Raw genomic sequence first — 26,923 nt, 5'->3', positions numbered from 1 at the left:
ACTGTGAGCATGTCGCTGCGGGTCTCGCTATATTGTGGCAGATCCAATCCCCCTTAATGGGGCATGTTTAAGTCAAAAACTATAAAAAGTTTATGTTCAGGCAGGCGTTTTAAATATTTTTGTCCTTTTTTTTTAAGTGGGCGTAGGCTGCCGCATTTGGTAAACTTACCCGGAACCTTACTTAGTAGAACCTGATTCTATCCGGTACCGCTCGCATGAGAACACCTGTCCGTCCCAGTGAGCTTCCGGCACATGCGTAGACGGGTGTTATTCATGGATGTATTATAGTCGAATATACTGTCCACATACGTCCACGGTGTTATGATGGAGTGTCTCAGGGTGCTGGAGCTGTACAGCGGTATTGGCGGCATGCATTATGCTCTGAAAGGTCCGTAGGAAGCTTCGCTAGGCGTTGTTCTTAGCTATTAGCTGCTAACTGTTAGCTAAAGAACATGTTAGCTGCTAACCGTTATCTATTACCTGCTAACTGTTAGCTAAAGACATGTTGTTAGCTATTAGCTGTTATTAGCTGCTAACCATTAGCTATAGAATATGGTGTTGTTAGCTATTAGCTGCTAACCATTAGCTATAGAATATGGATTAGCTGCTAACCATTAGCTATAGAATACGGTGTTGTTTGGCTATTAGCTGCTATTAGCTGCTAACCATTAGCTATAGAATATGGTGTTAGCTATTAGCTGATATTAGCTGCTAACCATTAGCTATAGAATATGGTGTTGTTGGCTATTAGCTGCTAACCATTAGCTATAGAATACGGTGTTGTTGGCTATTAGCTGCTATTAGCTGCTAACCATTAGCTATAGAATACGGTGTTGGTGTGCGTTAGACACGCTGCACTGCTGAGGTCTCGGGGTGGTGAATCGGAGGGTTTTTCTTTTTCTTTTTGGTCTTTTAAGTACAAGTCAGAGTGGCTACCAAGTTCCTTGTCCTCTCGTCATTTGGTTGTTTAATTTTGTTAACATTTTAAGCCATTAGGCAGCTTGTTACATGTGACTCGCATCTGTTTGGGGTGTGTTGGTTTGCCGAAGCAGGAAGTCGGTGGTTCTAGTCGCACAGTCTTCGTCCCTAAAGGAGGAGTCTGTCCTTCCCCACCCAGTCACAGCCGACCTTACATGTTACCATGGAAGCAGCTGCGTTGACACGAATGAGAGAAGAAAACCACGGTCGTTTGGTGCCGAGGACGATGTCCCTGGCTGTGATTTAACGTTAGAAGCGTTTCCCGAGTCCTGTGTGGGTGTGAACTTTCCAAGTGTCTAGCCAGTTGTTAAATGAGCATAATGTAGAAACTGTCAGTTGTATTTCATGACATCCTCAAGCACCTCACACACAACTGAACAAGAACTGGCAGTGAGGTGGTGTACTACACTTGTACATTATTGAGCCAATATCAAAAGTAGTATAGACGCAAAGGTGGCTAGACAACTGACAAGGAGAGGAAAGAGCTCGCATAACGTTTGTTCGACTGCTAAGGGAACAGCAGTGAAAGGATGAAGAGTGATGCTTGTGAATGAGATGCAGCATCCAGCAGTGAGCACTGACATCTGACTGGTGGGACAAGGCTGACACCACCTCCTGCTGCCCTGTTGTGATGATAAAACAAGACTAAAACACTTCAGTGAAGTGGTGGTCGCTCAGGAAGTCATATACTAAGCATCTCCAACCTGCCATATCAGTCAGTGGTAGAGCCAAAAGGGATCATGTTGGACAGTAAATGAAACGAGGGACCTTTGGCTTCAGTACGATGCTTTTGTTAATATCTCTGTAATCCTTTAAGTTTGGTTTTACTACAGAAACAAAGCTAAGTGAATTTTCAGTGATCAGGAAATAGTGGGCAGCACGGTGGCGCAGTGGTTAGCGCGATGGCTTCACAGCAAGAAGGTCCTGGGTTCGAGCCCCACTGGTCCAACCTTGGGGGTCGTCCCGGGTCGTCCTCTGTGTGGAGTTTGCATGTTCTCCCCGTGTCTGTGTGGGTTTCCTCCGGGGGCTCCGGTTTCCTCCCACAGTCCAAAGACCTGTAGGTCAGGTGAATTGGTCGTACTAAATTGTCCCTAGGGGTGTGTGTGTGGGGGGCGTGCCGTGATGGCCTGGCGATAAGCGGCTTGGATAATGGATGGATGGATAATGGATGGAAATAGTGTGTGGAAAAGACAACATATTTGAGGAAAGACTAGCCAAGTGAGACCGAGCTTGGGCCATTATGTCTAACAGTCTCTGGCATATTTTGAGCGGCCTGGCCTTTATCGTTGGCAAAGACAGTCTGAAGAGGGAAGTAGGGCACTGTTTGGATTTTAACAATCGGCTTGTGCCTGCAATGAGGCCCTGAACATAAATTATTCAAATGATGCTGAGGCAACATCGTAAGTGGTTTTCGTAACAATAACCAAGGAAACTCAGTGTTTCCGTTGGTGAGATTTTATCTCCGAGCACATTTTCTGGAGACTAGACAGTAGGTTGTTGTGGTTTTAGTTAATACTTTGACTCGGTCAGGAAGACATGGAACCCACCTAAGGCCAAAATGTAAGGCTGAACTGACGCTAGTTTTCAGGTCGTCTTATCTCTCGCCCATGTTGTTCCTCCACCAGAGAGTGGCGTAGCAGGCAAGGTGGTGGCTGCAGTGGACGTCAATACCACAGCCAATGAGATCTACAGACGCAACTTCCCTGACACGCCCCTTTGGCCCAAAACCATCGAGGTAGGTTTTGAGCAATGAGCACAGAGAATTCCTGCTCTTAATGTCCCTGTAAAAAACGTTATCATCATCACCGGCGTGTAACCTCTCCTATACCATAATTCTCTTCCTGTCCTCCTCTAACTTCCTCAGCTGGTTGTGTTCCGTTATTTTGCCACTGTCTCCTGACTCTGCCTTTTCGGCAGGGCATTTCAGGTAAAAGCATAATGGCAGGGTGTTTAGTGAGGGCTAAAGGTTGTCTGCTGTGTCAGCAGCACCCTGTGAGGGTTGAGAAGCCGCCACTTCAGCTCGGTTTCAACATGGAGAACAGGGGAGATGTTATGCACTGCTCCTCTTCCAGGACGTTGACACGGGGTTATTTCAGAATGGGTTTAAGAGGCTGTTAAATGCACTAGGGCAAAAGTTACTCCCTAATCGTGTGGATTGACTGATAACTCCTGCTGGATATTCAGCCAGCCTCTTCATCACTGAAGCCTGACACCAGCAGATGACTGTTACATTGTAAACACTCAGTGGAACTTGATTTGATTGTATAAACAGATGGGTGCCTATTTATTATTTTCATTCTCTAAAAATGGATTTAGGTCACTTTGTATAATTTCCCCACGGGGATCAATAAAGTATCTCAAAATCAAAAAAAGTATAGTTCAGCAGAACAAACATTCATATTTTAACATTAATCATATTGTTTTAACTCTGTTGGTTAATGAAAATAATAGATCTGCTTTGATATTGGCTGGTATCTTCTGAAGATTTGCCAGTATCATCATGAAGATACCTTGATAGCTTCAGCGAAGTGCTGTGAAGTAATACTAGCAGAAGAACTGGTATTTGGTCATCGTGCCAAGAGACGCGCTGCAGTTTGCAGGACACGTTCCAGGCATCAGTTGCTTGAGAACAGTAAAGCGTTCTTTTTCTTTTGTTTTTGTTTTTGTTTTCTTTTAATTCCCCCCCCCTCAAATGTATCCGGCCAATTACCCCACTCTTCCGAGCCATCGCAGTCACTGCTCCACCCCCTCTGCTGCTCCGGGGAGGGCTGCAGACTACCACATGCCTCCTCCGATACATGTGGAGTCACCAGCTGCTGCTTTTCACCTGACAGTGAGGAGTTTCACCAGGGGGGCGTAGTGCGGGGGACATAGCACGTGGGAGGATCACACTATTCCCCCCAGTTCCCCCTCCCCCCTGAACAGGTGCCCCGACTGACCAGAGGAGGCGCTAGTGCAGCGACCAGGACATATATCCACATCCGGCCTCCCACCCGGACACGGCTAGTTGTGTCTGTGGGGACACCCGATTAAGCCGGAGGCAACATGGGGATTCGAACCGGCGATCCCCATGCTGAAAACAGTAAAGGTGTTGAATGTGGATTTTTCTCTCTAGCACGCCTAGCTGTGCCATGTTTCCCCTGTTTCTGATGAACTACCAGGAGAAGTTTAATGTGGTTTGTATTAGTTACATATTGGGTCTTTGTTTGGTGTTAGGGGATCACGTTGGATGAATTCAACAAATTGGCCTTTGACGTGATTTTGATGAGTCCCCCTTGCCAACCTTTCACCAGGTAGGTGTTTGAAGGTGTTATTCAAAAGATATCCTGCTAAAAGTGCAAGGAAAGAAATTGTCCTTTATTTAGTAATCATCCTCCAATTCTTAACATTTTAACTTTTGTGACCCTGTGCAGAATTGGTTTGCGGGGGGACATAGCTGACCCTAGAACCAAGAGCTTCCTCTACATTCTGGATCTTCTACCAAGGTCAGACACATTGCTCATTACCCGTCTCAGCTCTCTATCATTCCTTGAATGCCTCTGTGTCTCTGTGCTGCTAAGGTGACCATTAGACAATTTAAGAACCTTCAGCGTAGTGCTGGGCAATAAAACGATATTGATCATTATCTTTATACATTTTCCCCCAATTTTAAACACAGGCCATTTGTTCAGTGTAATAGCATTAGTGGACTTCCTCTCACCTTCAGCAGCATGCAGGTGACAGGACAGCCAGTCACGTGGCTAGTGTGTTCAATGTGCCAAGCTGCCAAGTAACCTTACTAAGGTTGGGTAGTGCGTTTTTTGTTTTTGTTTTACCAACAATTAACACTCCCACCACTATTCGCTGTGGGAAATAGTGCTGGTTGTACCTAGTGGTGGGCAGAATGAACTAACAAGTCATGTTTGACTATGTCTTGATGCATGCTCAATAGCAAGGACGCCATCTATGTGAAGAGGGAACCGAGGGGGCTAAGAGTTCATCTGTCGCATCTTACAATGATGTGATTGCAACTATTCCCCAATCCTCTGTGACTAGTACACATGGCCATCATAACTCTAGTTAATGGTCATGATAATTTGCATATGAAACTGGTCGCTGGTTTGGGTTGTTATGCCACTGTGTTGTCTATAAGGGTGGGATACCTGCAGTCAGTTGAGACTGAAGAGGTCACTTAGGGCCCAGACACACCAAACCGACTAGCGGCACCGAAGGCCAACTGTTGCGTCGCCTCACGTCGCCTGTGTCTGGGCCAAAAAGTAGCACTTGAACATAACACAAAGACTACAGCCCACGGCCAACTAGCATGTAGGTTCTGCACTGATTTGCAAAGCTGAACAGCCAATCAGAGTGATCTCTCTCACCGACAGGCTCCACCCATTCAACATGCTGAATTGGCCGAAAAGCTGCCGACGGGTCCGACTAGTGCCGACGGTGCGGGACACACCGCAAAAACTAGGGTCACAGACGCTCACCAATGGTCTGACTTTGGCCGACGGCCAACTGTTGGCCTGGTGTGTCAGGGCCCTTACACTGCTGTGATGGCAAACATTTCTCAGTCCTCTGTGACTAGAACACATGGCCATCGTAACTCTAGTTAAGGGTCACACTCATATTTGCATATGAAACTGGTCGTTGGTTTCAGTCATTATGCCACTGTATTGTTTATAAGGGTGGGGACACCTGCAGTCACTGTGTTGTTTATAAGGGTGGGGACACCTGCAGTCACTGTGTTGTTTATAAGGGTGGGGACGCCTGCAGTCACTGTGTTGTTTATAAGGGTGGGGACGCCTGCAGTCACTGTGTTGTTTATAAGGGTGGGGACGCCTGCAGTCACTGTGTTGTTTATAAGGGTGGGGACACCTGCAGTCACTGTATTGTTTATAAGGGTGGGGACACCTGCAGTCACTGTGTTGTTTATAAGGGTGGGGACACCTGCAGTCACTGTGTTGTTTATAAGGGTGGGGACACCTGCAGTCACTGTGTTGTTTATAAGGGTGGGGACACCTGCAGTCACTGTGTTGTTTATAAGGGTGGGGACACCTGCAGTCACTGTGTTGTTTATAAGGGTGGGGACACCTGCAGTCACTGTGTTGTTTATAAGGGTGGGGACACCTGCAGTCACTGTGTTGTTTATAAGGGTGGGGACACCTGCAGCCACTGTGTTGTTTATAAGGGTGGGGACACCTGCAGCCACTGTGTTGGTTATAAGGGTGGGGACACCTGCAGTCACTGTGTTGTTTATAAGGGTGGGGACACCTGCAGCCACTGTGTTGTTTATAAGGGTGGGGACGCTTGCAGTCGCTGTATTGTTTATAAGGGTGGGGACGCCTGCAGTCACTGTGTTGTTTATAAGGGTGGGGACACCTGCAGTCACTGTATTGTTTATAAGGGTGGGGACGCCTGCAGTCACTGTGTTGTTTATAAGGGTGGGGACACCTGCGGTCAGTTTGGACTGAAGAGGTCACTTAGATGATGCTGAAACGTTTCTGTCCATAAATGTTGAGTCCAGATGAGCTGATTCACCTTTGAGTCATGTTTGAATATAACTTCTGAGTTTGATTACACACTTGAAATGAGTTTCAGGTGTTTTGTGCTGGATGTCCTGAATGGACTAGTTGTCCTGCCACATAACTTTCCACCTATATTCAGTTGAATACACTACAAAGACAAGATATTTAATGTTCAAACTGATAGACTTTATTGTTTTTATTTATTTATTTATTTATTTTTATTTTTTTAATATTCACTCATGTTGAATGTGATGCCTGCAACACGTTCCAAAGAAGCTGGGACAGGGGCATGTTCACCACTGTGTTACACCACCTTTCCTTTTAACAACACTCAATAAGCGTTTGGGAACTGAGGACACTACTTGCTGAAGCTTTGTAGGTGGAATTCTTTCCCATTCTTGCTGATGTACGACTTCAGTTGCTCAGCAGTCCGGGGTCTCCGTTGTCGTATTTTGCGCTTCATAATGCACCACACATTTTCAATGGGAGACAGGTCTGGACTTCAGGCAGGCCAGTCCAGTACCTGCACTCTTTTACTACGAAGCCCCGCTGGTGTAACACGTGCAGAATGTGGCTCGGCATTGTCTTGCTGAAATAAGCAGGGACGTCCCTGAAAAAGACGTCGCTTGGATGGCAGCATATGTTGCTCCAAAACCTGTATGTACCTTCAGCATTAATGGTGCCTTCACAGAAGTGCAAGTTACTCATGATGCCATGGGCACTAACACATCCCCATACCATCACAGATGCTGGCTTTTGGACTCTGCGCTGATAACAATCTGGATGGTCCTTTTCCTCTTTAGCCCGGAGGACACCACGTCCATGATTTCCAAAAACAATGTGAAATGTGGACTCGTCAGACCACAGCACACTTGTCCACTTTGCGTCAGTCCATCTCAGATGAGCTCGGGTCAGAGAAGCCGGCGGGCAGCGTTTCTGGGTGGTGTTGATATCTGGCTTTGGCTTTGCATGGTAGAGTTTTAACTTGCACTTGTAGATGTAGCGACCAACTGTGTTAACTGACGATGGTTTTCCCAAGTGTTCCTGAGCCCACGTGGTCATATCCTTTCCACAATGATGTCGGTTTTTAATGCAGTGCCGCCTGAGGGGTCGAAGGTCACGGGCATTCAGTGTTGGTTTTCGGGCTTGCCTCTTACGTGCAGAGATTTCTCCGGATTCTCTGAATCTTGTGATGATATTATGGACTGGAGATGATGAAGTCCCTAAACTCCTTGCAGTTGTACGTTAAGAAACGTTGTTCTTAAACTGTTGGACTATTTGCTCACACAGTTGTTCACAAAGTGGTGAACCTCGCCCCATCCTTGCTTGTGAACGACTGAGCCTTTCGGGGATGCTCCTTTTATACCCCATCATGACACTCACCTGTTTCCAGTTAACCTGTTCACCTGTGGAATGTTCCAAACGGGTGTCTTTTGAGCATTCCTCAACTTTCCCAGTCTTTTGTTGCCCCTTTCCCAGCTTCTTTGGAACGTGTTGCAGGCATCAAATTCAAAATGAGTGAATATTTGCAAAAAACAATTAAGTTTATCAGTTTTAACATTAGATAGCTTGTCTTTGTAGTGTATTCAATTGAATATAGGTCAAAAAGGATTTGCAAATCGTTGTATTCTGTTTTTATTTACGTTTTACACAACGTCCCAACTTCATTGGAATTTGGGTTTGTAATAGAGCTGTACAGCCAGCACGAGAAAACTAATAGAGCTGTACAGCCAGCACGTGAAAATCAATAGAGCTGTACAGCCAGCATGAGAAAACCGATAGAGCTTTGCAGCCAGCACAAGAAAACCAATAGAGCTGTGCAGCCAGCATGAGAAAACTAATAGAGCTGTGCAGCCAGCACGAGAAAACCAGTAGAGCTGTGCAGCCAGCATGAGAAAACCAGTAGAGCTGTGCAGCCAGCACGAGAAAACCAGTAGAGCTGTGCAGCCAGCATGAGAAAACCGATAGAGCTTTGCAGCCAGCACGAGAAAACCAGTAGAGCTGTGCAGCCAGCATGAGAAAACCAGTAGAGCTGTGCAGCCAGCATGAGAAAACCGATAGAGCTTTGCAGCCAGCATGAGAAAACCAGTAGAGCTGTGCAGCCAGCACGAGAAAACCAGTAGAGCTGTGCAGCCAGCATGAGAAAACCAGTAGAGCTGTGCAGCCAGCATGAGAAAACCGATAGAGCTTTGCAGCCAGCATGAGAAAACCAGTAGAGCTGTGCAGCCAGCATGAGAAAACCGATAGAGCTTTGCAGCCAGCACGAGAAAACCAGTAGAGCTGTGCAGCCAGCATGAGAAAACCAGTAGAGCTGTGCAGCCAGCACGAGAAAACCAGTAGAGCTGTGCAGCCAGCATGAGAAAACCAGTAGAGCTGTGCAGCCAGCACGAGAAAACGCAGGCAGTCCAACGTTATAACAAATAAGAAGAAGCAGTCAACTTGATGGAGGAAATGACGGAGGCCATAAATGATTGCTCAGATTCGGGCAGTCTTTGTTCAGGCCTAGGCGAGGCCGCTGCCAGACCGCCCTTGGTGTTATCTTGGTGTTATCAGAACTGCCAGTCTGCATGGGCTAGCAGTTAGCTTAGCCTGGCCCACTCTCCCAGCCATCAAACAATAGACAATCACAGGCATAAGTCCTTGTAAATTAAAGTTCTTCACACGATGACACAAACTCAGATGTAGATGTGGACAAAGACACTGCATAGTCGGCACTGGGTGAGGCCGACACAAACGCGAGCTCGTGCCGCCATCTTCCCACACTGGAAGGCAGTTCTTGCTCAGTGTCCATCGGATCAGGAATGATCATCGGTGTCATCAGCTAGCATTTCAGAGGGTAGCTACTGTTGCCAAGGAGTAGCCCGTTCATTCTTCCAGCCTCGGAGTCCTGGTATAACACGCTGTCCTGCGGGATGCATGTGTCATGGGTAGATCCAGGCCATCTTGCCACCAAATTAAAGATGCTGTGATTGGCATTGCAAGCAATCTGAACACGGATTGACTTCTTGAATTTACTGCATTAGTCAGGATGGAGGACTTGACGTACTGGAAACGTGGGAGAGTGGGAAGCTGGTTTATTTAGATGTCTTGTCTCAGATCTGTTGATTTCAGCAGAAAGAAGCAAACCCATCACTGCTTGGGTGTTCTCACCAGCTGCTCAGCCTTTGAGAGGGGTTTCAGCACAGCAGGACACGTTTGCCTCGTCTCCACCCGAATACCAACAGTGAATTTTAAGTGAACTTTGGGGAAGCCAAAACATTTCAATTGTGTTTTACCAAGTAATCTCCCTGTGCACAGCATTTAGAAAAACAGGAAAGGATGGACATGTATTGTCTGCCATTTGCCAATAAAAAGACTAAACAACGATTTAAGACCTGCTGATTTTTTAATTAAAGATTTTATTCCCACAATTGCTATTGTGAATTGTTTTTTGGGTTTTATATATATATATATATATATATATATATATATATATATATATTATTTTTTTGGCATTTTCTTTACCTGTTTTTTTAGATAGCGACAGTGAAATGGGAGACAGGAAATGGGGGAGGGGGGTATGACATGCAATAACGGTCGCTGGCTGGAATCGAACGGGTGACGGTTGTGACGATGTGGTATGCTGTTACCGTTGGGTAGAGAGGTGCCCCAGCTGTAACAGCTATTTTGTTACAGGTATCGGGGTTTCTGAACGATGATGCTGCAGAAGCTGCATAAACAACGTTTATTATTCTTGTTTAAAGATTAAAAGAAACAAAAGGAGAATATAATTCCTATTAGTTGCCTTTTATAATTTACTCTTAATTTCCATCCATCCAACATCCAAACCGCTTATCCTGCTGTCAGGGGCACGAGGATGCTGGAGCCTCCTATCCCAGCAGTCATTGGGCAGCAGGCAGGGCGGCCCAGTGATTCTTAATTGTTATGCATTAATTGCAGTAATTATGCACAGATGTGGGAAATGGCATGATGTGACATTTAGAAAAGATTGAAGAGTTTGAGTCATGGTAACATGTTCTACCATACTGGCCAGCACTCCTTTAGCGTCTTACAAACCCTAGGTGCACAGAGCTTCCTCTCTTTATTGCATGGCTATTTTTGGCACAACCAGTCATGTCCTGCTCTTAGACAAGCCATTGTGTGGAAATAGTGTTGGTCATTTTGGGTGGATATGATGCAGGCTACTCTCAGCAGCCACTGCCCACTGCTGTCGATGTAACCCCTCCTCCTCCTCAACCTGACACACTCATCCATTCTCCTCATGCAACATTCATGTGACCCCTGTCCCCCTCCTGCAGGCTGGCCGTGTTGCCCCGCTTTATCCTGCTGGAGAATGTGAAGGGCTTCGAGACCTCGTCAGCAAGGTAACCATGAGGACAGCAAGGGCGGGCCCAGAGAGCGGGAAGGTCACTATGGTAATGCCCCTGCAAGACAGCGGGGCCCTGGGGCAGTGTGTGTTTTGACTATTCCTGCCCCAAGTATCTCTGAGCATTTTTATATAGAGCAAGGAAAATACAGCCCAAGCACCTGCAGCCAAGGACCTGCAGCCAAGCAGCTGCTGCTCACCTGTAGCCATGCAGCTGCTGCTCATCTGCAGCCATGCTGTCGTCCCCGTGTCATAGAAGGAGAGACTTTTCCTCAGTACATTGTCACCTGAATTTTCTTAGATGTTTTGGAAATTTCTACATTTGGTTATCTGAAATTGAGGTTTCTGGAAAAAGGTAAACCCATTGCTTATCAATGTGGTAGACACATTGATTAAAGAGCAACGGGCATCTGGGTGGTGTAGCGGTCTATTCTGTTGCCTACCAACATGGGGATCGCTGGTTCGAATCCCCGTGTTACCTCCGGCTTGGTCGGGCGTCCCGACAGACACAATTGGCCGTGTCTGCGGGTGGGAAACTGAATGTGGGTATGTGTCCTGGTCGCTGCACTAGCGCCTCCTTTGGTCCGCATGGGAGCCTGTTCGGGGGGAGGGGGAACTGGGGGGGAATAGTGGGATCCTCCCATGCACTTCGTCCCCCAGGTGAAACTCCTCACTGTCAGGTGAAAAGAAGCGGCTGGTGACTCCATGTGTATCGGAGAAGACATGTGGTAGTCTGTAGTCCTCCCCGGATCAGCAGAGGGGGTGGAGACCGGGACAGCTCGAAATAGTGGGGTAATTGGCCAGATACAATTGGGGAGGAAAAAAGGGGTAACCCCCCCCCCAAAAAAAAGGTAACCCAATACCACTTCAGTGTGCTTATGAGCCAGCACGGACTACATTCTAAAGCTAAACTGTGATGTTGTCAGTGCTGGCTCACTGCCATAGCTGAACCTGACAGACCCAGTATGAATGTTGCAGAGCTAACCTGACAGACCCAGTATGAATGTTGTAGAGCTAACCTGACAGACCCAGTCTTAATGTTGCAGAGCTAACCTGACAGACCCAGTATGAATGTTGCAGAGCTAACCTGACAGACCAAGTATGAATGTTGCAGAGCTAGCCTGACAGACCCAGTATGAATGTTGCAGAGCTAACCTGACAGACCCAGTATTAATGTTGCGGCGCTAACCTGACAGACCCAGTATTAATGTTGCAGAGCTAGCCTGACAGACCCAGTATGAATGTTGCAGAGCTAATCTGACAGACCCAGTATGAATGTTGCAGAGCTAACCTGACAGACCCAGTGTTAATGTTGCAGAGCTAGCCTGACAGACCCAGTATGAATGTTGCAGAGCTAGCCTGACAGACCCAGTATGAATGTTGCAGAGCTAACCTGACAGACCCAGTATTAATGTTGTAGAGCTAACCTGACAGACCCAGTATGAATGTTGTAGAGCTAACCTGACAGACCCAGTATGAATGTTGCAGAGCTAGCCTGACAGACCCAGTATGAATGTTGCAGAGCTAATCTGACAGACCCAGTATGAATGTTGAAGAGCTAATCTGACAGACCCAGTGTTAATGTTGCAGAGCTAGCCTTACAGACCCAGTATGAATGTTGCAGAGCTAACCTGACAGACCCAGTATGAATGTTGCAGAGCTAACCTGACAGACCCAGTATGAATGTTGTAGAGCTAGCCTGACAGACCCAGTATGAATGTTGCAGAGCTAACCTGACAGACCCAGTATTAATGTTGCAGAGCTAACCTGACAGACCCAGTATGAATGTTGCAGAGCTAGCCTGACAGACCCAGTATGAATGTTGCAGAGCTAACCTGACGGACCCAGTCTTAATGTTGCAGAGCTAACCTGACGGACCCAGTCTTAATGTTGCAGAGCTGAACCTGACGGACCCAGTATGAATGTTGCAGAGCTAACCTGACAGACCCAGTATTAATGTTGCAGAGCTAACCTGACAGACCCAGTATTAATGTTGCAGAGCTAACCTGACAGACCCAGTATTAATGTTGCAGAGCTAACCTGACAAACCCAGTATTAATGTTGCAGAGCTAACCTGACAGACCCAGTATGAATGTTGCAGAGCTAACCTGACAGACCCAGTATTAATGTTGCAGAGCTAACCTGACAGACCCAGTATTAATGTTGCAGAGCTAACCTGACAAACCCAGTATTAATGTTGCAGAGCTAACCTGACAGACCCAGTATGAATGTTGCAGAGCTAACCTGACAGACCCAGTATTAATGTTGTAGAGCTAACCTGACAGACCCAGTATGAATGTTGCAGAGCTAACCTGACAGACCCAGTATGAATGTTGTAGAGCTAACCTGACAGACCCAGTATTAATGTTGCAGAGCTAACCTGACAGACCCAGTATGAATGTTGCAGAGCTAACCTGACAGACCCAGTATGAATGTTGTAGAGCTAACCTGACAGACCCAGTATTAATGTTGCAGAGCTAACCTGACAGACCCAGTATTAATATTGTAGAGCTAACCTGACAGACCCAGTATTAATGTTGCAGAGCTAGCCTGACAGACCCAGTATGAATGTTGCAGAGCTAACCTGACAGACCCAGTATTAATGTTGCAGAGCTAACCTGACAGACCCAGTATTAATGTTGCAGAGCTAACCTGACAGACCCAGTATTAATGTTGCAGAGCTAACCTGACAGACCCAGTATTAATGTTGCAGAGCTAACCTGACAGACCCAGTATGAATGTTGTAGAGCTAACCTGACAGACCCAGTATTAATGTTGTAGAGCTAACCTGACAGACCCAGTATGAATGTTGTAGAGCTAACCTGACAGACCCAGTATGAATGTTGCAGAGCTAACCTGACAGACCCAGTATGAATGTTGTAGAGCTAACCTGACAGACCCAGTATGAATGTTGTAGAGCTAACCTGACAGACCCAGTATTAATGTTGCAGAGCTAACCTGACAGACCCAGTATGAATTTTGCTACAAGCTGCAGGAGGGCTTGGGCCACCGCTCCATGGTACACTGGACAGAACCTACAGCAGTGCTGAAGCCACTGTTACACCATCTGGGTTTTGCTTTAAAAGTGAATTAGGTCTGTGGTTCTGTCAGCTTGTCGTGATGTGTCTGTTACTTGTCACACACTTGTTTGTGTGTTGGAAAAGTAAAGTGAACAGTGTTTAAATCATGGACGCTTTGATCGTGAGCGTGAACTCACTGGAATTCTTTACAATCAAAAAGAACTTGATGGATTGGTAGTCCAGTTTTACTTATGGCTTCTAAGACTCCACACTTGTGTGCTGTGTGCTGGGGTGTGTTGTGTGCTGGGCTGTGTTGTCTGCAAATGCCGTGTTAAGACATCGTTTCCTCTTGAAGGAAAATGCTAGATAGAGGGAGTCATCTACCAGGCATCAGTGACAGGAGAAGACAACTGCAATGTGGACACTTACATGGGACTAACAGAGGACCCTTTTAAAATGAGGTTTAACGCCCATATGAGTAGCTTCAGACATGAGCATGCAAGACATGCAGCGGCCTTAAGCCGCCACATTTGGTCCTTGGTGGACAAGAATATCGGTTATTCTGTCTCATGGAAAATCCTGGCAAAGAGTAGTGCACATTCAGTTAGGGGTAAAAGACGTAACCTGTGCTGGGCAGAAAAGTATTTTATTATTTGCAGACCTGAGATGTCCACCTTGAATAGTAGAAACGAATTGGCCACCAGCTGTAGACACCGAAAAATATCTCCTTTGTTACTATAAGTCAAATGTCTTTATTACCCCCCCACCACCACCATTAGATGATACACATATGACATTTATTAGAGTTTTTAAATATTTTTTTAAATATTTTAACTGCCTGTCCTCCCACCTGTGTCCCAACACCACCCCAATATATAATCCACATAAGTTACCTTGTTAGATTTCTAATGTAGGCCACTTCAACAGCGCCCTGGCCCCTAAATGCTTTTCAAAACAAGCCCCAGTCCCATTGGTTGTAATGTTTTCTACCCCTCCATTGGTTGCTGTGCATCATAAGTACCTACCCCATTGGCTGTTATAGTTTGAATGTTTCTCCATCTGATTGGTCGCTGTCCAACCGACATTAGGGGCGTGATGCTGGGCAACGTAACTGTGTTATTCTTTGTGAATAAAACATCAGCAGCTGATGAGTGCCAGACGCACCAAACAGGCCTGTCCTGCTATGCATTACCATCTTTTTCCTGTATCCATGTTGATATATATACATATATATGTGTGTGTGTGTGTGTGTGTGTGTCTTCATGTTTCTGTGTTTTAGGGAATCCCTGTTGCAAACACTGAAGAATTGTGGCTACACTTTTCAGGAAATCATGTTGTCACCTACAAGTGTGAGTCTTCAACCCTGCATGTGATTATCATAATGTTAATGTGAACATCTGAAGAATTGACACTGCAGCTACACATGTTCGATTGTGTTTTGTCTGTGTACAGCTCGGGATCCCAAACTCACGGCTACGCTATTTCCTGATTGCCAAGGCAGCACCAGGACGCTTTTCTTTTAGGACCAGCCCAGAGGTGAGACAGCTGTGTGGTTAGTGCCTGGCACCATGTTGCTTCTAGCTTGTCCTGCTGCTGAGGCTGCTCGTACCAGCTGCCGGTCTGGGAGGCAGAGCGCTGCAGCAAAGCTGAGGCTGCTCGTACCAGCTGCCGGTCTGGGAGGCAGAGCGCTGCAGCAAAGCTGAGGCTGCTCGTACCAGCTGCCGGTCTGGGAGGCAGAGCGCTGCAGCAAAGCTGAGGCTGCTCGTACCAGCTGCCGGTCTGGGAGGCAGAGCGCTGCAGTAAAGCTGAGGCTGCTCGTACCAGCTGCCGGTCTGGGAGGCAGAGCGCTGCTGTAAAGCTGAGGCTGCTCGTACCAGCTGCCGGTCTGGGAGGCAGAGCGCTGCAGCAAAGCTGAGGCTGCTCGTACCAGCTGCCGGTCTGAGAGGCTGCTCGTACCAGCTGCCGGTCTGGGAGGCTGCTCGTACCAGCTGCCGGTCTGAGAGGCAGAGCGCTGCAGCAAAGCTGAGGCTGCTCGTACCAGCTGCCGGTCTGAGAGGCAGAGCGCTGCAGCAAAGCTGAGGCTGCTCGTACCAGCTGCCGGTCTGAGAGGCTGCTCGTACCAGCTGCCGGTCTGGGAGGCTGCTCGTACCAGCTGCCGGTCTGAGAGGCTGCTCGTACCAGCTGCCGGTCTGAGAGGCAGAGCGCTGCAGCAAAGCTGAGGCTGCTCGTACCAGCTGCCGGTCTGAGAGGCAGAGCGCTGCAGCAAAGCTGAGGCTGCTCGTACCAGCTGCCGGTCTGAGAGGCTGCTCGTACCAGCTGCCGGTCTGGGAGGCTGCTCGTACCAGCTGCCGGTCTGAGAGGCACAGCGCTGCAGCAAAGCTGAGGCTGCACAGCAGCACAACCTGCACAGCACGTTTTTGGTAACAGCATGCAGTTGTTTTTCCTTGGAACAGATTTTGCAAAGCTTCCCTTGGGCCTCTGAGAGGAATACCTCAGATCTCAACACGGCCTCACACACTTCCTGTCCAAACACCTGCCGCCAGGAGGAGGAAGTGGAGGAGGATATGGAGCGGGGTTCCGTCCTGTACAAATTAGAGACTGCTCAGGATGCAGAGAGGAAGTCATACCAGAACAGTGATCAATCAGTCCAGCAGATCCAAGATTTCCTGGAGCCGCGGATGAAGGGAGAAGCAGAGGAAGAGATGGCAAGCTACCTCCTGACTCCTAAAACTCTGCTGCGCTACGCTCTGCTCATGGACATCGTCACGCCTGCATGCAGGAGGTCCGTCTGCTTCACCAAGGGGTGCGTCATCCTTCATCTGTATTGCTACATCCTCATCTTTCACTTCTTTTACTCGTTCTTAAAACATGACATTGTCAGTTGATTTAACTGACATGTAGTGCAGATGCAGAGCTGTCAAGACCCTAAAAAAGTAAAGTTGTTCATTCATTCTTTTAGTTTTGTGGTTTTGGCCTTGCTGTAGCTCAGATGGACGGGCTTTCTGTATGGGGCTTAGAGTCCTACTGAAACCACTGAGTTTAACAAAGGGTAGTGTGAAGTGGTTTGAATAGGTATGTGTTAACCAAATAGTGAATAATATGAATAATAATATAAATAATAAATAATAAAATAAATAAAAAATAAATAATAATGAATAACATAAATAATAATATAAAGAATAAATAGTAAAATAAATAAATAAAATTTAAAAAAAATAGTGAATAATATAAATAATAAATAAATAAATAAAATGTAAAAACTAAATCATAGTGAATAATATAAACAATAATATTGTAGCGAATTCGGGGGGCAGTCCGGGAGACAGTTGCCACAGCCGGGACGCGAACCCGTATCTCCCGCTCCGCAAGCGACAACGTTAACCAGTCGACTAAAGGGTCCAACCCGTTAGTCAAGAACCAACGTGTCTACTTATCCATGCACGTTACAATATAAATAATGATATAAATAATAAAAATGAAAAATAGAAATATATGAATAAAAAAATAATAGTGAATAATATAAATAATAGAGGTCGCCTCACAGCAAGAAAGTCCTGGGTTCGAGCCCCGGGTTGGTCCAACGTTGGGGGTCGTCTCAGGTTGTCCTCTGTGTGGAGTTTGCATGTTCTTCCCGTGTCTGCGTGGGTTTCCTCCGGGGGCTCCGGTTTCCTCCCACAGTCCAAACACATGTAGGTCAGGTGACTCGGCTGTACTAAACTGTCCCCGTCAGAAGGGGGATGGTGAGACCGAGAGGCCATCGGAAGCACATTCGCCCAGAGGTGTGAGGGAGCTGATATGCAGAGGCACAGGGATGCGCTTCCCGAAGGAGGGGGGTAGTGTAACATGCACGGATAAATAGACTCGCTAGTCCTTGGCTAACGGGTTGGACCCTTTAGTCGACTGGTTAATCTAGTCGCCTGTGGTGCGGGAGACACAGGTTTGCGTCGCAGCTGTGACGGTTCCCCAGCTGCCCCCCTGAATTTGCTACATTGTGTGTGTGTGTGTGTGGGCCCTGTGATGGCCTGGCAGCCTGTCCAGGGTGTCTCCCCACCTGCCGCCCAATGACTGCTGAGATAGGCTCCAGCTTCCGCACGACCCTGACAGCAGGATACGTGGTTTGGATGATGGATGGATGGATATTCTCTAAGAATCTTATACTTCCTCTACCAAAATGGCACAAAGCCATAACTAAACTGCTCATTCACCAAGGCCATTGTTTACTGTGCATATCTGCCTTTCAACACTTAACATCACACACTTGTGCCTGTCTTTATTCCCAGCTAGCGGTATATTAACCTGTCCTTTCTCCACAGCTATGGGCACTATGTGGAGGGCACGGGTTCAGTGCTGCAGTCCTGTGTGGAGACAGAGGTAGGCTCTGACAGGAGTATTTAGTCCAGGAGCAGCTCAGGTTGATATACTGTACATGCTGTCTTACTGAGCAGAAAGAGAAGGTGTGTCAACACGTTAATGATAGTTGGTGTTTAACCCTGAACTTCGCTCAGGTGATGCAGAGCATGACAGCTTGCAGTCACTCTTCGCCCACTGTGCTGCAGACAATGTATGTTTGTGGTGACCCATTTTTACACCAGCCAGCTGTTTAAGTGTAACCTAAATAGACAGTGATGCATATTATTGTCCACACACAGATGGACACCTGCTTTAGAGCAGTATCACTCAAGCAAGCGTCTGTGTTTAAATGGAGACTTGATGTTGCCTTAACACGTCATGTTTAATGCTGACATTTAAAACCCACAGTATCATTTTAAAGAGTGCTCAGGTGTCACCGTGTCAGTTGCATTTTTTCATTAATATTTTTGAAATACAAGGTTTTCTTTTGACAAGAACGATTATTCAACTGAGCTTATGAGAGGCCAGTTGGTCGACGGTTCACAGAATGCACCCTGTGCTTTTCCTGCCTCAGATGGAGTCTGTGTTTAAAGCCCTGGATCAGTTGTCTGAGGAGGAGAAACTGCAGCAACTGGTGAGGCTGAAGCTGCGCTACTTCACTCCCAGAGAGATCGCCAACCTCATGGGCTTCCCCCAGAGCTTCAGTAAGTCTCACACAGGCAGAAGTACAGTACATCTCAACCCCAGCACACTGGCTCTATCTAACATGGAGCAGTACAGTACCTCTCAACCCAGGCACACTGGCTCTATCTAACATGGAGCAGTACATCTCAACCCAGACACACTGGCTCTATCTAACATGGAGCAGTACAGTACATCTCAACCCCGGCACACTGGCTCTATCTAACATGGAGCAGTACATCTCAACCCCTGCACACTGGCTCTATCTAACATGGAGCAGTACATCTCAACCCCTGCACACTGGCTCTATCTAACATGGAGCAGTACATCTCAACCCCTGCACACTGGCTCTATCTAACATGGAGCAGTACATCTCAACCCCTGCACACTGGCTCTATCTAACATGGAGCAGTACAGTACATCTCAACCCCGGCACACTGGCTCTATCTAACATGGAGCAGTACATCTCAACCCAGACACACTGGCTCTATCTAACATGGAGCAGTACATCTCAACCCAGACACACTGGCTCTATCTAACATGGAGCAGTACATCTCAACCCCGGCACACTGGCTCTATCTAACATGGAGCAGTACAGTACATCTCAACCCCGGCACACTGGCTCTATCTAACATGGAGCAGTACAGTACATCTCAACCCCCTGCACACTGGCTCTATCTAACATGGAGCAGTACCTCTCAACCCCGGCACACTGGCTCTATCTAACATGGAGCAGTACAGTACATCTCAACCCCTGCACACTGGCTCTATCTAACATGGAGCAGTACAGTACATCTCAACCCCGGCACACTGGCTCTATCTAACATGGAGCAGTACAGTACCTCTCAACCCAGGCACACTGACTCTATCTAACATGGAGCAGTACAGTACCTCTCAACCCCGGCACACTGGCTCTATCTAACATGGAGCAGTACAGTACCTCTCAACCCCGGCACACTGGCTCTATCTAACATGGAGCAGTACATCTCAACCCCTGCACACTGGCTCTATCTAACATGGAGCAGTACATCTCAACCCCTGCACACTGGCTCTATCTAACATGGAGCAGTACATCTCAACCCCTGCACACTGGCTCTATCTAACATGGAGCAGTACATCTCAACCCCTGCACACTGGCTCTATCTAACATGGAGCAGTACAGTACATCTCAACCCCGGCACACTGGCTCTATCTAACATGGAGCAGTACATCTCAACCCAGACACACTGGCTCTATCTAACATGGAGCAGTACATCTCAACCCAGACACACTGGCTCTATCTAACATGGAGCAGTACATCTCAACCCCGGCACACTGGCTCTATCTAACATGGAGCAGTACAGTACATCTCAACCCCGGCACACTGGCTCTATCTAACATGGAGCAGTACAGTACATCTCAACCCCCTGCACACTGGCTCTATCTAACATGGAGCAGTACCTCTCAACCCCGGCACACTGGCTCTATCTAACATGGAGCAGTACAGTACATCTCAACCCCTGCACACTGGCTCTATCTAACATGGAGCAGTACAGTACATCTCAACCCCGGCACACTGGCTCTATCTAACATGGAGCAGTACAGTACCTCTCAACCCAGGCACACTGACTCTATCTAACATGGAGCAGTACAGTACCTCTCAACCCCGGCACACTGGCTCTATCTAACATGGAGCAGTACAGTACCTCTCAACCCCTGCACACTGACTCTATCTAACATGGAGCAGTACAGTACATCTCAACCCCTGCACACTGACTCTATCTAACATGGAGCAGTACAGTACATCTCAACCCCGGCACACTGGCTCTATCTAACATGGAGCAGTACAGTACCTCTCAACCCCGGCACACTGACTCTATCTAACATGGAGCAGTACATCTCAACCCCTGCACACTGGCTCTATCTAACATGGAGCAGTACATCTCAACCCCTGCACACTGGCTCTATCTAACATGGAGCAGTACAGTACATCTCAACCCCGGCACACTGGCTCTATCTAACATGGAGCAGTACATCTCAACCCAGACACACTGGCTCTATCTAACATGGAGCAGTACATCTCAACCCAGACACACTGGCTCTATCTAACATGGAGCAGTACAGTACATCTCAACCCAGGCACACTGGCTCTATCTAACATGGAGCAGTACATCTCAACCCCGGCACACTGGCTCTATCTAACATGGAGCAGTACAGTACATCTCAACCCCGGCACACTGGCTCTATCTAACATGGAGCAGTACAGTACATCTCAACCCCCTGCACACTGGCTCTATCTAACATGGAGCAGTACCTCTCAACCCCGGCACACTGGCTCTATCTAACATGGAGCAGTACAGTACATCTCAACCCCTGCACACTGGCTCTATCTAACATGGAGCAGTACAGTACATCTCAACCCCGGCACACTGGCTCTATCTAACATGGAGCAGTACAGTACCTCTCAACCCAGGCACACTGACTCTATCTAACATGGAGCAGTACAGTACCTCTCAACCCCGGCACACTGGCTCTATCTAACATGGAGCAGTACAGTACCTCTCAACCCCTGCACACTGACTCTATCTAACATGGAGCAGTACAGTACATCTCAACCCCTGCACACTGACTCTATCTAACATGGAGCAGTACAGTACATCTCAACCCCGGCACACTGGCTCTATCTAACATGGAGCAGTACAGTACCTCTCAACCCCGGCACACTGACTCTATCTAACATGGAGCAGTACAGTACATCTCAACCCAGGCACACTGGCTCTATCTAACATGGAGCAGTACATCTCAGCCCGGCACACTGGCTCTATCTAACATGGAGCAGTACAGTACATCTCAACCCCTGCACACTGGCTCTATCTAACATGGAGCAGTACAGTACATCTCAACCCCGGCACACTGGCTCTATCTAACATGGAGCAGTACATCTCAGCCCGGCACACTGGCTCTATCTAACATGGAGCAGTACAGTACATCTCAACCCCTGCACACTGGCTCTATCTAACATGGAGCAGTACAGTACATCTCAACCCCGGCACACTGGCTCTATCTAACATGGAGCAGTACAGTACATCTCAACCCCTGCACACTGGCTCTATCTAACATGGAGCAGTACAGTACATCTCAACCCCGGCACACTGGCTCTATCTAACATGGAGCAGTACATCTCAACCCCGGCACACTGGCTCTATCTAACATGGAGCAGTACATCTCAACCCAAACACACTGGCTCTATCTAACATGGAGCAGTACAGTACCTCTCAACCCCGGCACACTGGCTCTATCTAACATGGAGCAGTACATCTCAACCCCTGCACACTGGCTCTATCTAACATGGAGCAGTACATCTCAACCCCTGCACACTGGCTCTATCTAACATGGAGCAGTACATCTCAACCCCGGCACACTGGCTCTATCTAACATGGAGCAGTACATCTCAACCCCGGCACACTGGCTCTATCTAACATGGAGCAGTACATCTCAGCCCGGCACACTGGCTCTATCTAACATGGCCTGTCTCAGATGGACCTTTGGGGTCTTGAGGTAATAACTTGCAGAAAGATCTCTGTGCAGCTTTAGTGCTCTGTGATACAAGGAGACAGGGGAGTGGGAAGAAAAACAAATATATGAGAGAAACTGAGAGAGACTCCCCTTGTCCAGCTCCTGATCTCACAGGTGCATTTTTATAGCTTACTTAACAGCAGAGCTTGAAATATAATGCTACAACTAACTGTTAAAACGTTTATCAGGCTCTCACTGTTTTAGTTAAAGACATAAGATAGAGGATAAGGTATTTTTACTATAGTCAGCTGAGACAGCATCTGTGGGGAAAATTAGGGTTGATTGAAATACAGTGGCTTGCAAAAGTATTCATACCCCTTGAACTTTTCCACATTTTGTCACGTTACGACCACAAACATAAATATATTTTATTGGAATTTTATGTGAAAGACCAACACAAAGTGGCACACAATTGTGAAGTACAAAGAAAATCATACATGATTTCAAATTTTTTTTACAAATAAAAAACTGAAAAGTGCGGTGTGAAAAAGTATTTAGCCCCCTTTTCTCTGAGTGCAACCAATTGCCTTCAGAAGTTGCCTGGTGATTGCTGAATGATCGAATGTTGACCTAATGACTAAACAGAGTCAACCTGTGTGTAATCTAATCTCAGTACAAATACAGCTGTTCTGTGACGGCCTCAGAGGTTTGTTAAGAGAATATTGGGGAGCAAACAGCATCATGAAGTCCAAGGAACACACCAGACAGGTCAGGGATAAAGTTGTGGAGAAGTTTAAAGCAGGGTTAGGCTATAAAAAGATTTCCCAAGCTTTTAACATCTCACGGAGCACTGTTCAATCCATCATCCGGAAATGGAAAGAGTATGGCACAACTGCAAACCTACCAAGACACAGCCGTCCACCTAAACTTACAGGCCGAACAAGGAGAGCACTGATCAGAGATGCAGCCAAGAGGCCCGTGGTGACTCTGGACGAACTGCAGAGATCCACAGCTCAGGTGGGGGAATCTGTCCACAGGACAACTATTGGTCCTGCACTGCACAAATCTGGCCTTTATGGAAGAGTGGCAAGAAGAAAGCCATTGTTAAAAGAAAACCATAAGAAGTCCCGTTTGCAGTTTGCCAGAAGCCATGTGGGGGACACAGCAAACATGTGGAAGAAGGTGCTCTGGTCAGATGAGACCAAAATTGAACTTTTTGGCCTAAATGCAAAACGCTATGTGTGGCGGAAAACTAACACTGCACATCACTCTGAACACACCACCACCCCCACTGTCAAACATGGTGGTGGCAGCATCATGCTCTGGGGGTGCTTCTCTTCAGCAGGGACAGGGAAGATGGTCAGAGTTGATGGGAAGATGGATGGAGCCAAATACAGGGCAATCTTGGAAGAAAACCTGTTGGAGTCTGCAAAAGACTTGAGACTGGGGCGGAGGTTCACCTTCCAGCAGGACAACGACCCTAAACATAAAGCCCGGGCTACAATGGACTGGTTTAAAACAAAACATATTCATGTGTTAGAATGGCCCAGTCAAAGTCCAGACCTAAATCCAACTGAGAATCTGTGGCAAGATCTGAAAACTGCCATTCACAAACGCTCTCCATCTAATCTGACTGCGCTTGAGCTGTTTTGCAAAGAAGAAAGGGCAAAACTGTCAGTCTCTAGATGTGCAGAGCTGGTAGAGACATACCCCAAAAGACTTGCAGCTGTAGTTGCAGCAAAAGGCAGTTCCACAAAGTATTGACTCAGGGGGGCTGAATACTTTTGCACACCGCACTTTTCAGTTTTTTATTTGTAGAAACATTTTAAAATCGTGTATAATTTTCTTTCTACTTCACAATTGTGTGCCACTTTGTGTTGGTCTTTCACATAAAATTCCAATAAAATATATTTATGTTTGTGGTCGAAACGTGACTAAATGTGGAAAAGTTCAAGGGGTATAAATACTTTTGCAAGCCACTGTATGTCCTAATGATAAGATTTCAGCTGTAATGCTAATTTTAGGCAGAAATCCAAACTTTCTCTTTAAATCTCTGCTCTCAATGAGCAGTGGAAATGCTATAATTTGACTTTAATTTTTACTATCACTTTAAGACCTTAGCGTGAATCCAATATGCACTTTTCATCCAACATGATAAGCTCTTAAGTAGATTTTTAGTTGTGGTTTAAGTCGGATATTCCCCACATTTGTGTCATAATGTCAAGTGTTTTGCCCTCATATTCTCAAGATGGTGGTAAATCACACAACAAATTTGTATAAATAAAAATGAATATGTATGTAGGAGCGAGCAATGCTCCTGCAGATTTTTCCTCTATAACATCAGGAGGATTCGCCCATTCCTCACCGACGAGACAGCTCAGGTGCTCATCCAGGCTCTGGTCATCTCCCGGCTGGACTACGGCAACTCCCTCCTTGCTGGCGCCCCGGCATCAGCCATCAGACCTCTGGAGCTTGTTCAGAAAGCTGCAGCTCGTCTGGTGTTCAACCACCCTAAGTTCTCCCACACAACTCCCCTTCTCATGTCCCTACATTGGCTCCCAGTAGCTGCTCGCATCCAGTTTAAGACTCTGGTGCTAGCCTACAGGGCAGTGAAAGGAACAGCTCCTTCCTGTTTCCAGGCCATGGTCAAGCCCTACACCCCCACCCCACCACTTCACTCTGCTGCCTCGGGACGCCTGTTGCCCCGTTGCTCAGAGGCCCCTGCTGCCGATCGACCCGGTCCCGGCTCTGTTCTGTCCTGGCCCCACAGTGGTGGAATGAACTCCCCACTGATGTCAGGACAGCGGAGTCACTGCCCATCTTTTGGCACAGGTTGAAAACTCACTTCTTTAAGAACTACTGGTACCCTGTTACTTGTTCTTAGCACTTACTGTATTCACTCATTTAAAAAATAAATAAATCTCTTTCTTGCGCTTTTACTTTAGCACTGGTTTTGCCCTTAGATTCTTGTTTAGATGCACTTATGACCTCTGATGACCAGTAGTTCTCCTGATCTCCTATGTTAAATGATGCACTTATTGTAGGTCGCTTTGGATAAAAGCGTCGGCTAAATGACTGGAATGTAATGTAAAGTAATGTATATTTATAAAAATGTATATTTTGGTGTCTGGATAGTGTAGTGGTCTGTTCTGTTGCCTACAAACATAGGGATCACCGGTTCGAATCCCTGTGTTACCTATGGCTTGGTTGGGCATCCCTGCAGACACAATTGGCCATGTCTGTGGATGGGAAGCCGGATGTGGGTATGTGTCCTGGTTGCTGCACTAGCGCCCCCTCTGGTCGGTTGGGCGCCTGTTTGGGGGGGAGGGGGGAATAGCATGATCCTCCCACGTGCTACTTCCCCCTGATGAAACTCCTCACTGTCAGTTGAAAAGCAGCAGCTGGTGACTCTACATGTATCGGAGGAGGCATGTGGTAGTTTGCAGCCCTCCCCGGATCAGCAGAGAGGGTGGAGCAGAGACTGAGATGGCTCCGAAGAGTGGGGTAATTGGGCAAGTACAATTGGGAAGAAAAATGGGGGGAGTTTATATATATATATATATTTAAATGATTCGTATAGTATTTTTTTATTAGATTTTAATTAATTTCCTAATTCCCACAGCCTTTCCAGACCAGATCTCCATCAAGCAGCGGTATCGGGTGCTGGGGAACAGTCTGAACGTGCGGGTGGTGGCCAGACTGCTGCAGCTCCTGCTATCCTAGCACTCACACTCACGCAGAACACAGCAGGCTTCACACTCGTATCTGCTTCACCATGGAGAGATTATTCCAAAACTGGGAGAAAACTTCCTGCATGGAGCGTTCCCTGAGATGACCCCTCAGGAGGTCATGAGAGTTACCGGGTACTTCCTGACTGAACGGGACAGCCGGGACTCCTTTACAGGTCCTGACTGCCTGGCGAGGGACCCGGGGAATAGAGATTTAAGAGAAACTGCAGGTGTAAAAGCAAAGAATATTTAACAAGTCAGTTGCAGGACGCACAAAAGGACGTTGTACAAAACATGGACTCAAATCAAGAGAAGACAACATCAGTCTTGTGTGTCTTTACATTGTTGTTGTTGTTGTTGTTGTTGTTGTTGTTGTCATGTTTCTGAGCTAAATAAAAACCCAGGATGTTATCACCTGTACAGCCTGGCATCCATCATCTATGGTCCACTGGTTTTGAACCCAGCAAGTTGGTCTGTCTGTCTCTGTCTGTCTATCTGTCTGTCTCTGTATGTCTGTGTTTGCCTGTCTTTCTGTCTCTGTCTCTGTCTCTCTGTCTGCCTGTCTGTGTCTCTGTCTGCCTGTCTGTCTGTCTGTGTCTGTCTGTGTCTGCCTGTCTGTGTCTCTGTCTGTCTCTGTCTGTCTCATCTGTCTGTGCCTCTGTCTGTCTGTCTGTGTCTCTGTCTGTCTCTGTCTGTCTCTTCTGTCTGTGCCTCTGTCTGTCTCTGTCTGTGTCTGTCTGTTTGTCTGTCTCGCTGTCTGTGTGTCTCCTTGTGCCTGTCTGTCTGTGTCTGTCT

General features: G+C 47.1%; 1 protein-coding gene across 2 annotated transcripts; it reads left to right on the top strand.

Annotated features, from left to right (window-relative positions):
• The first annotated feature begins 100 nt into the window (after nucleotides 1–100).
• trdmt1 (tRNA aspartic acid methyltransferase 1) lies at nucleotides 101–26,614 on the top strand. Of its 2 annotated transcripts, XM_056299301.1 has the most exons (11): nucleotides 101–388; nucleotides 2,604–2,713; nucleotides 4,195–4,271; nucleotides 4,392–4,463; nucleotides 10,787–10,852; nucleotides 15,154–15,223; nucleotides 15,327–15,410; nucleotides 16,328–16,677; nucleotides 18,188–18,245; nucleotides 18,799–18,928; nucleotides 26,023–26,614. In XM_056299301.1, exons 1-11 carry the CDS (start codon nucleotides 322–324, stop codon nucleotides 26,121–26,123), a joined length of 1,185 nt encoding a protein of 394 aa, XP_056155276.1. In that variant the 5' UTR covers nucleotides 101–321; the 3' UTR covers nucleotides 26,124–26,614. The 2 variants fall into 2 exon arrangements, with proteins under 2 accessions (XP_056155276.1, XP_056155277.1); XM_056299302.1 differs by lacking the exon at nucleotides 10,787–10,852.
• The last annotated feature ends 309 nt before the right edge of the window (nucleotides 26,615–26,923 follow it).

The sequence above is a fragment of the Lampris incognitus genome, chromosome 19, assembly GCF_029633865.1.
Source record: "Lampris incognitus isolate fLamInc1 chromosome 19, fLamInc1.hap2, whole genome shotgun sequence".
NCBI classification, from domain to species: Eukaryota; Metazoa; Chordata; class Actinopteri; order Lampriformes; family Lampridae; genus Lampris; species Lampris incognitus.
Note: the sequence above shows the minus strand (reverse complement) of the source record. Positions and strands in the feature narration are given on the sequence as shown.

Excerpts from the sequence above, each read along its gene's own strand:
- trdmt1 (XM_056299301.1), top strand. The coding sequence starts at position 322 with ATGATGGAGTGTCTCAGGGTGCTGGAGCTGTACAGCGGTATTGGCGGC. Across the intron at positions 16,678-18,187 it reads TCCGTCTGCTTCACCAAGGG|CTATGGGCACTATGTGGAGG; the intron begins GTGCGTCATCCT and ends CTTTCTCCACAG. Across the intron at positions 18,929-26,022 it reads GGGCTTCCCCCAGAGCTTCA|CCTTTCCAGACCAGATCTCC; the intron begins GTAAGTCTCACA and ends TAATTCCCACAG.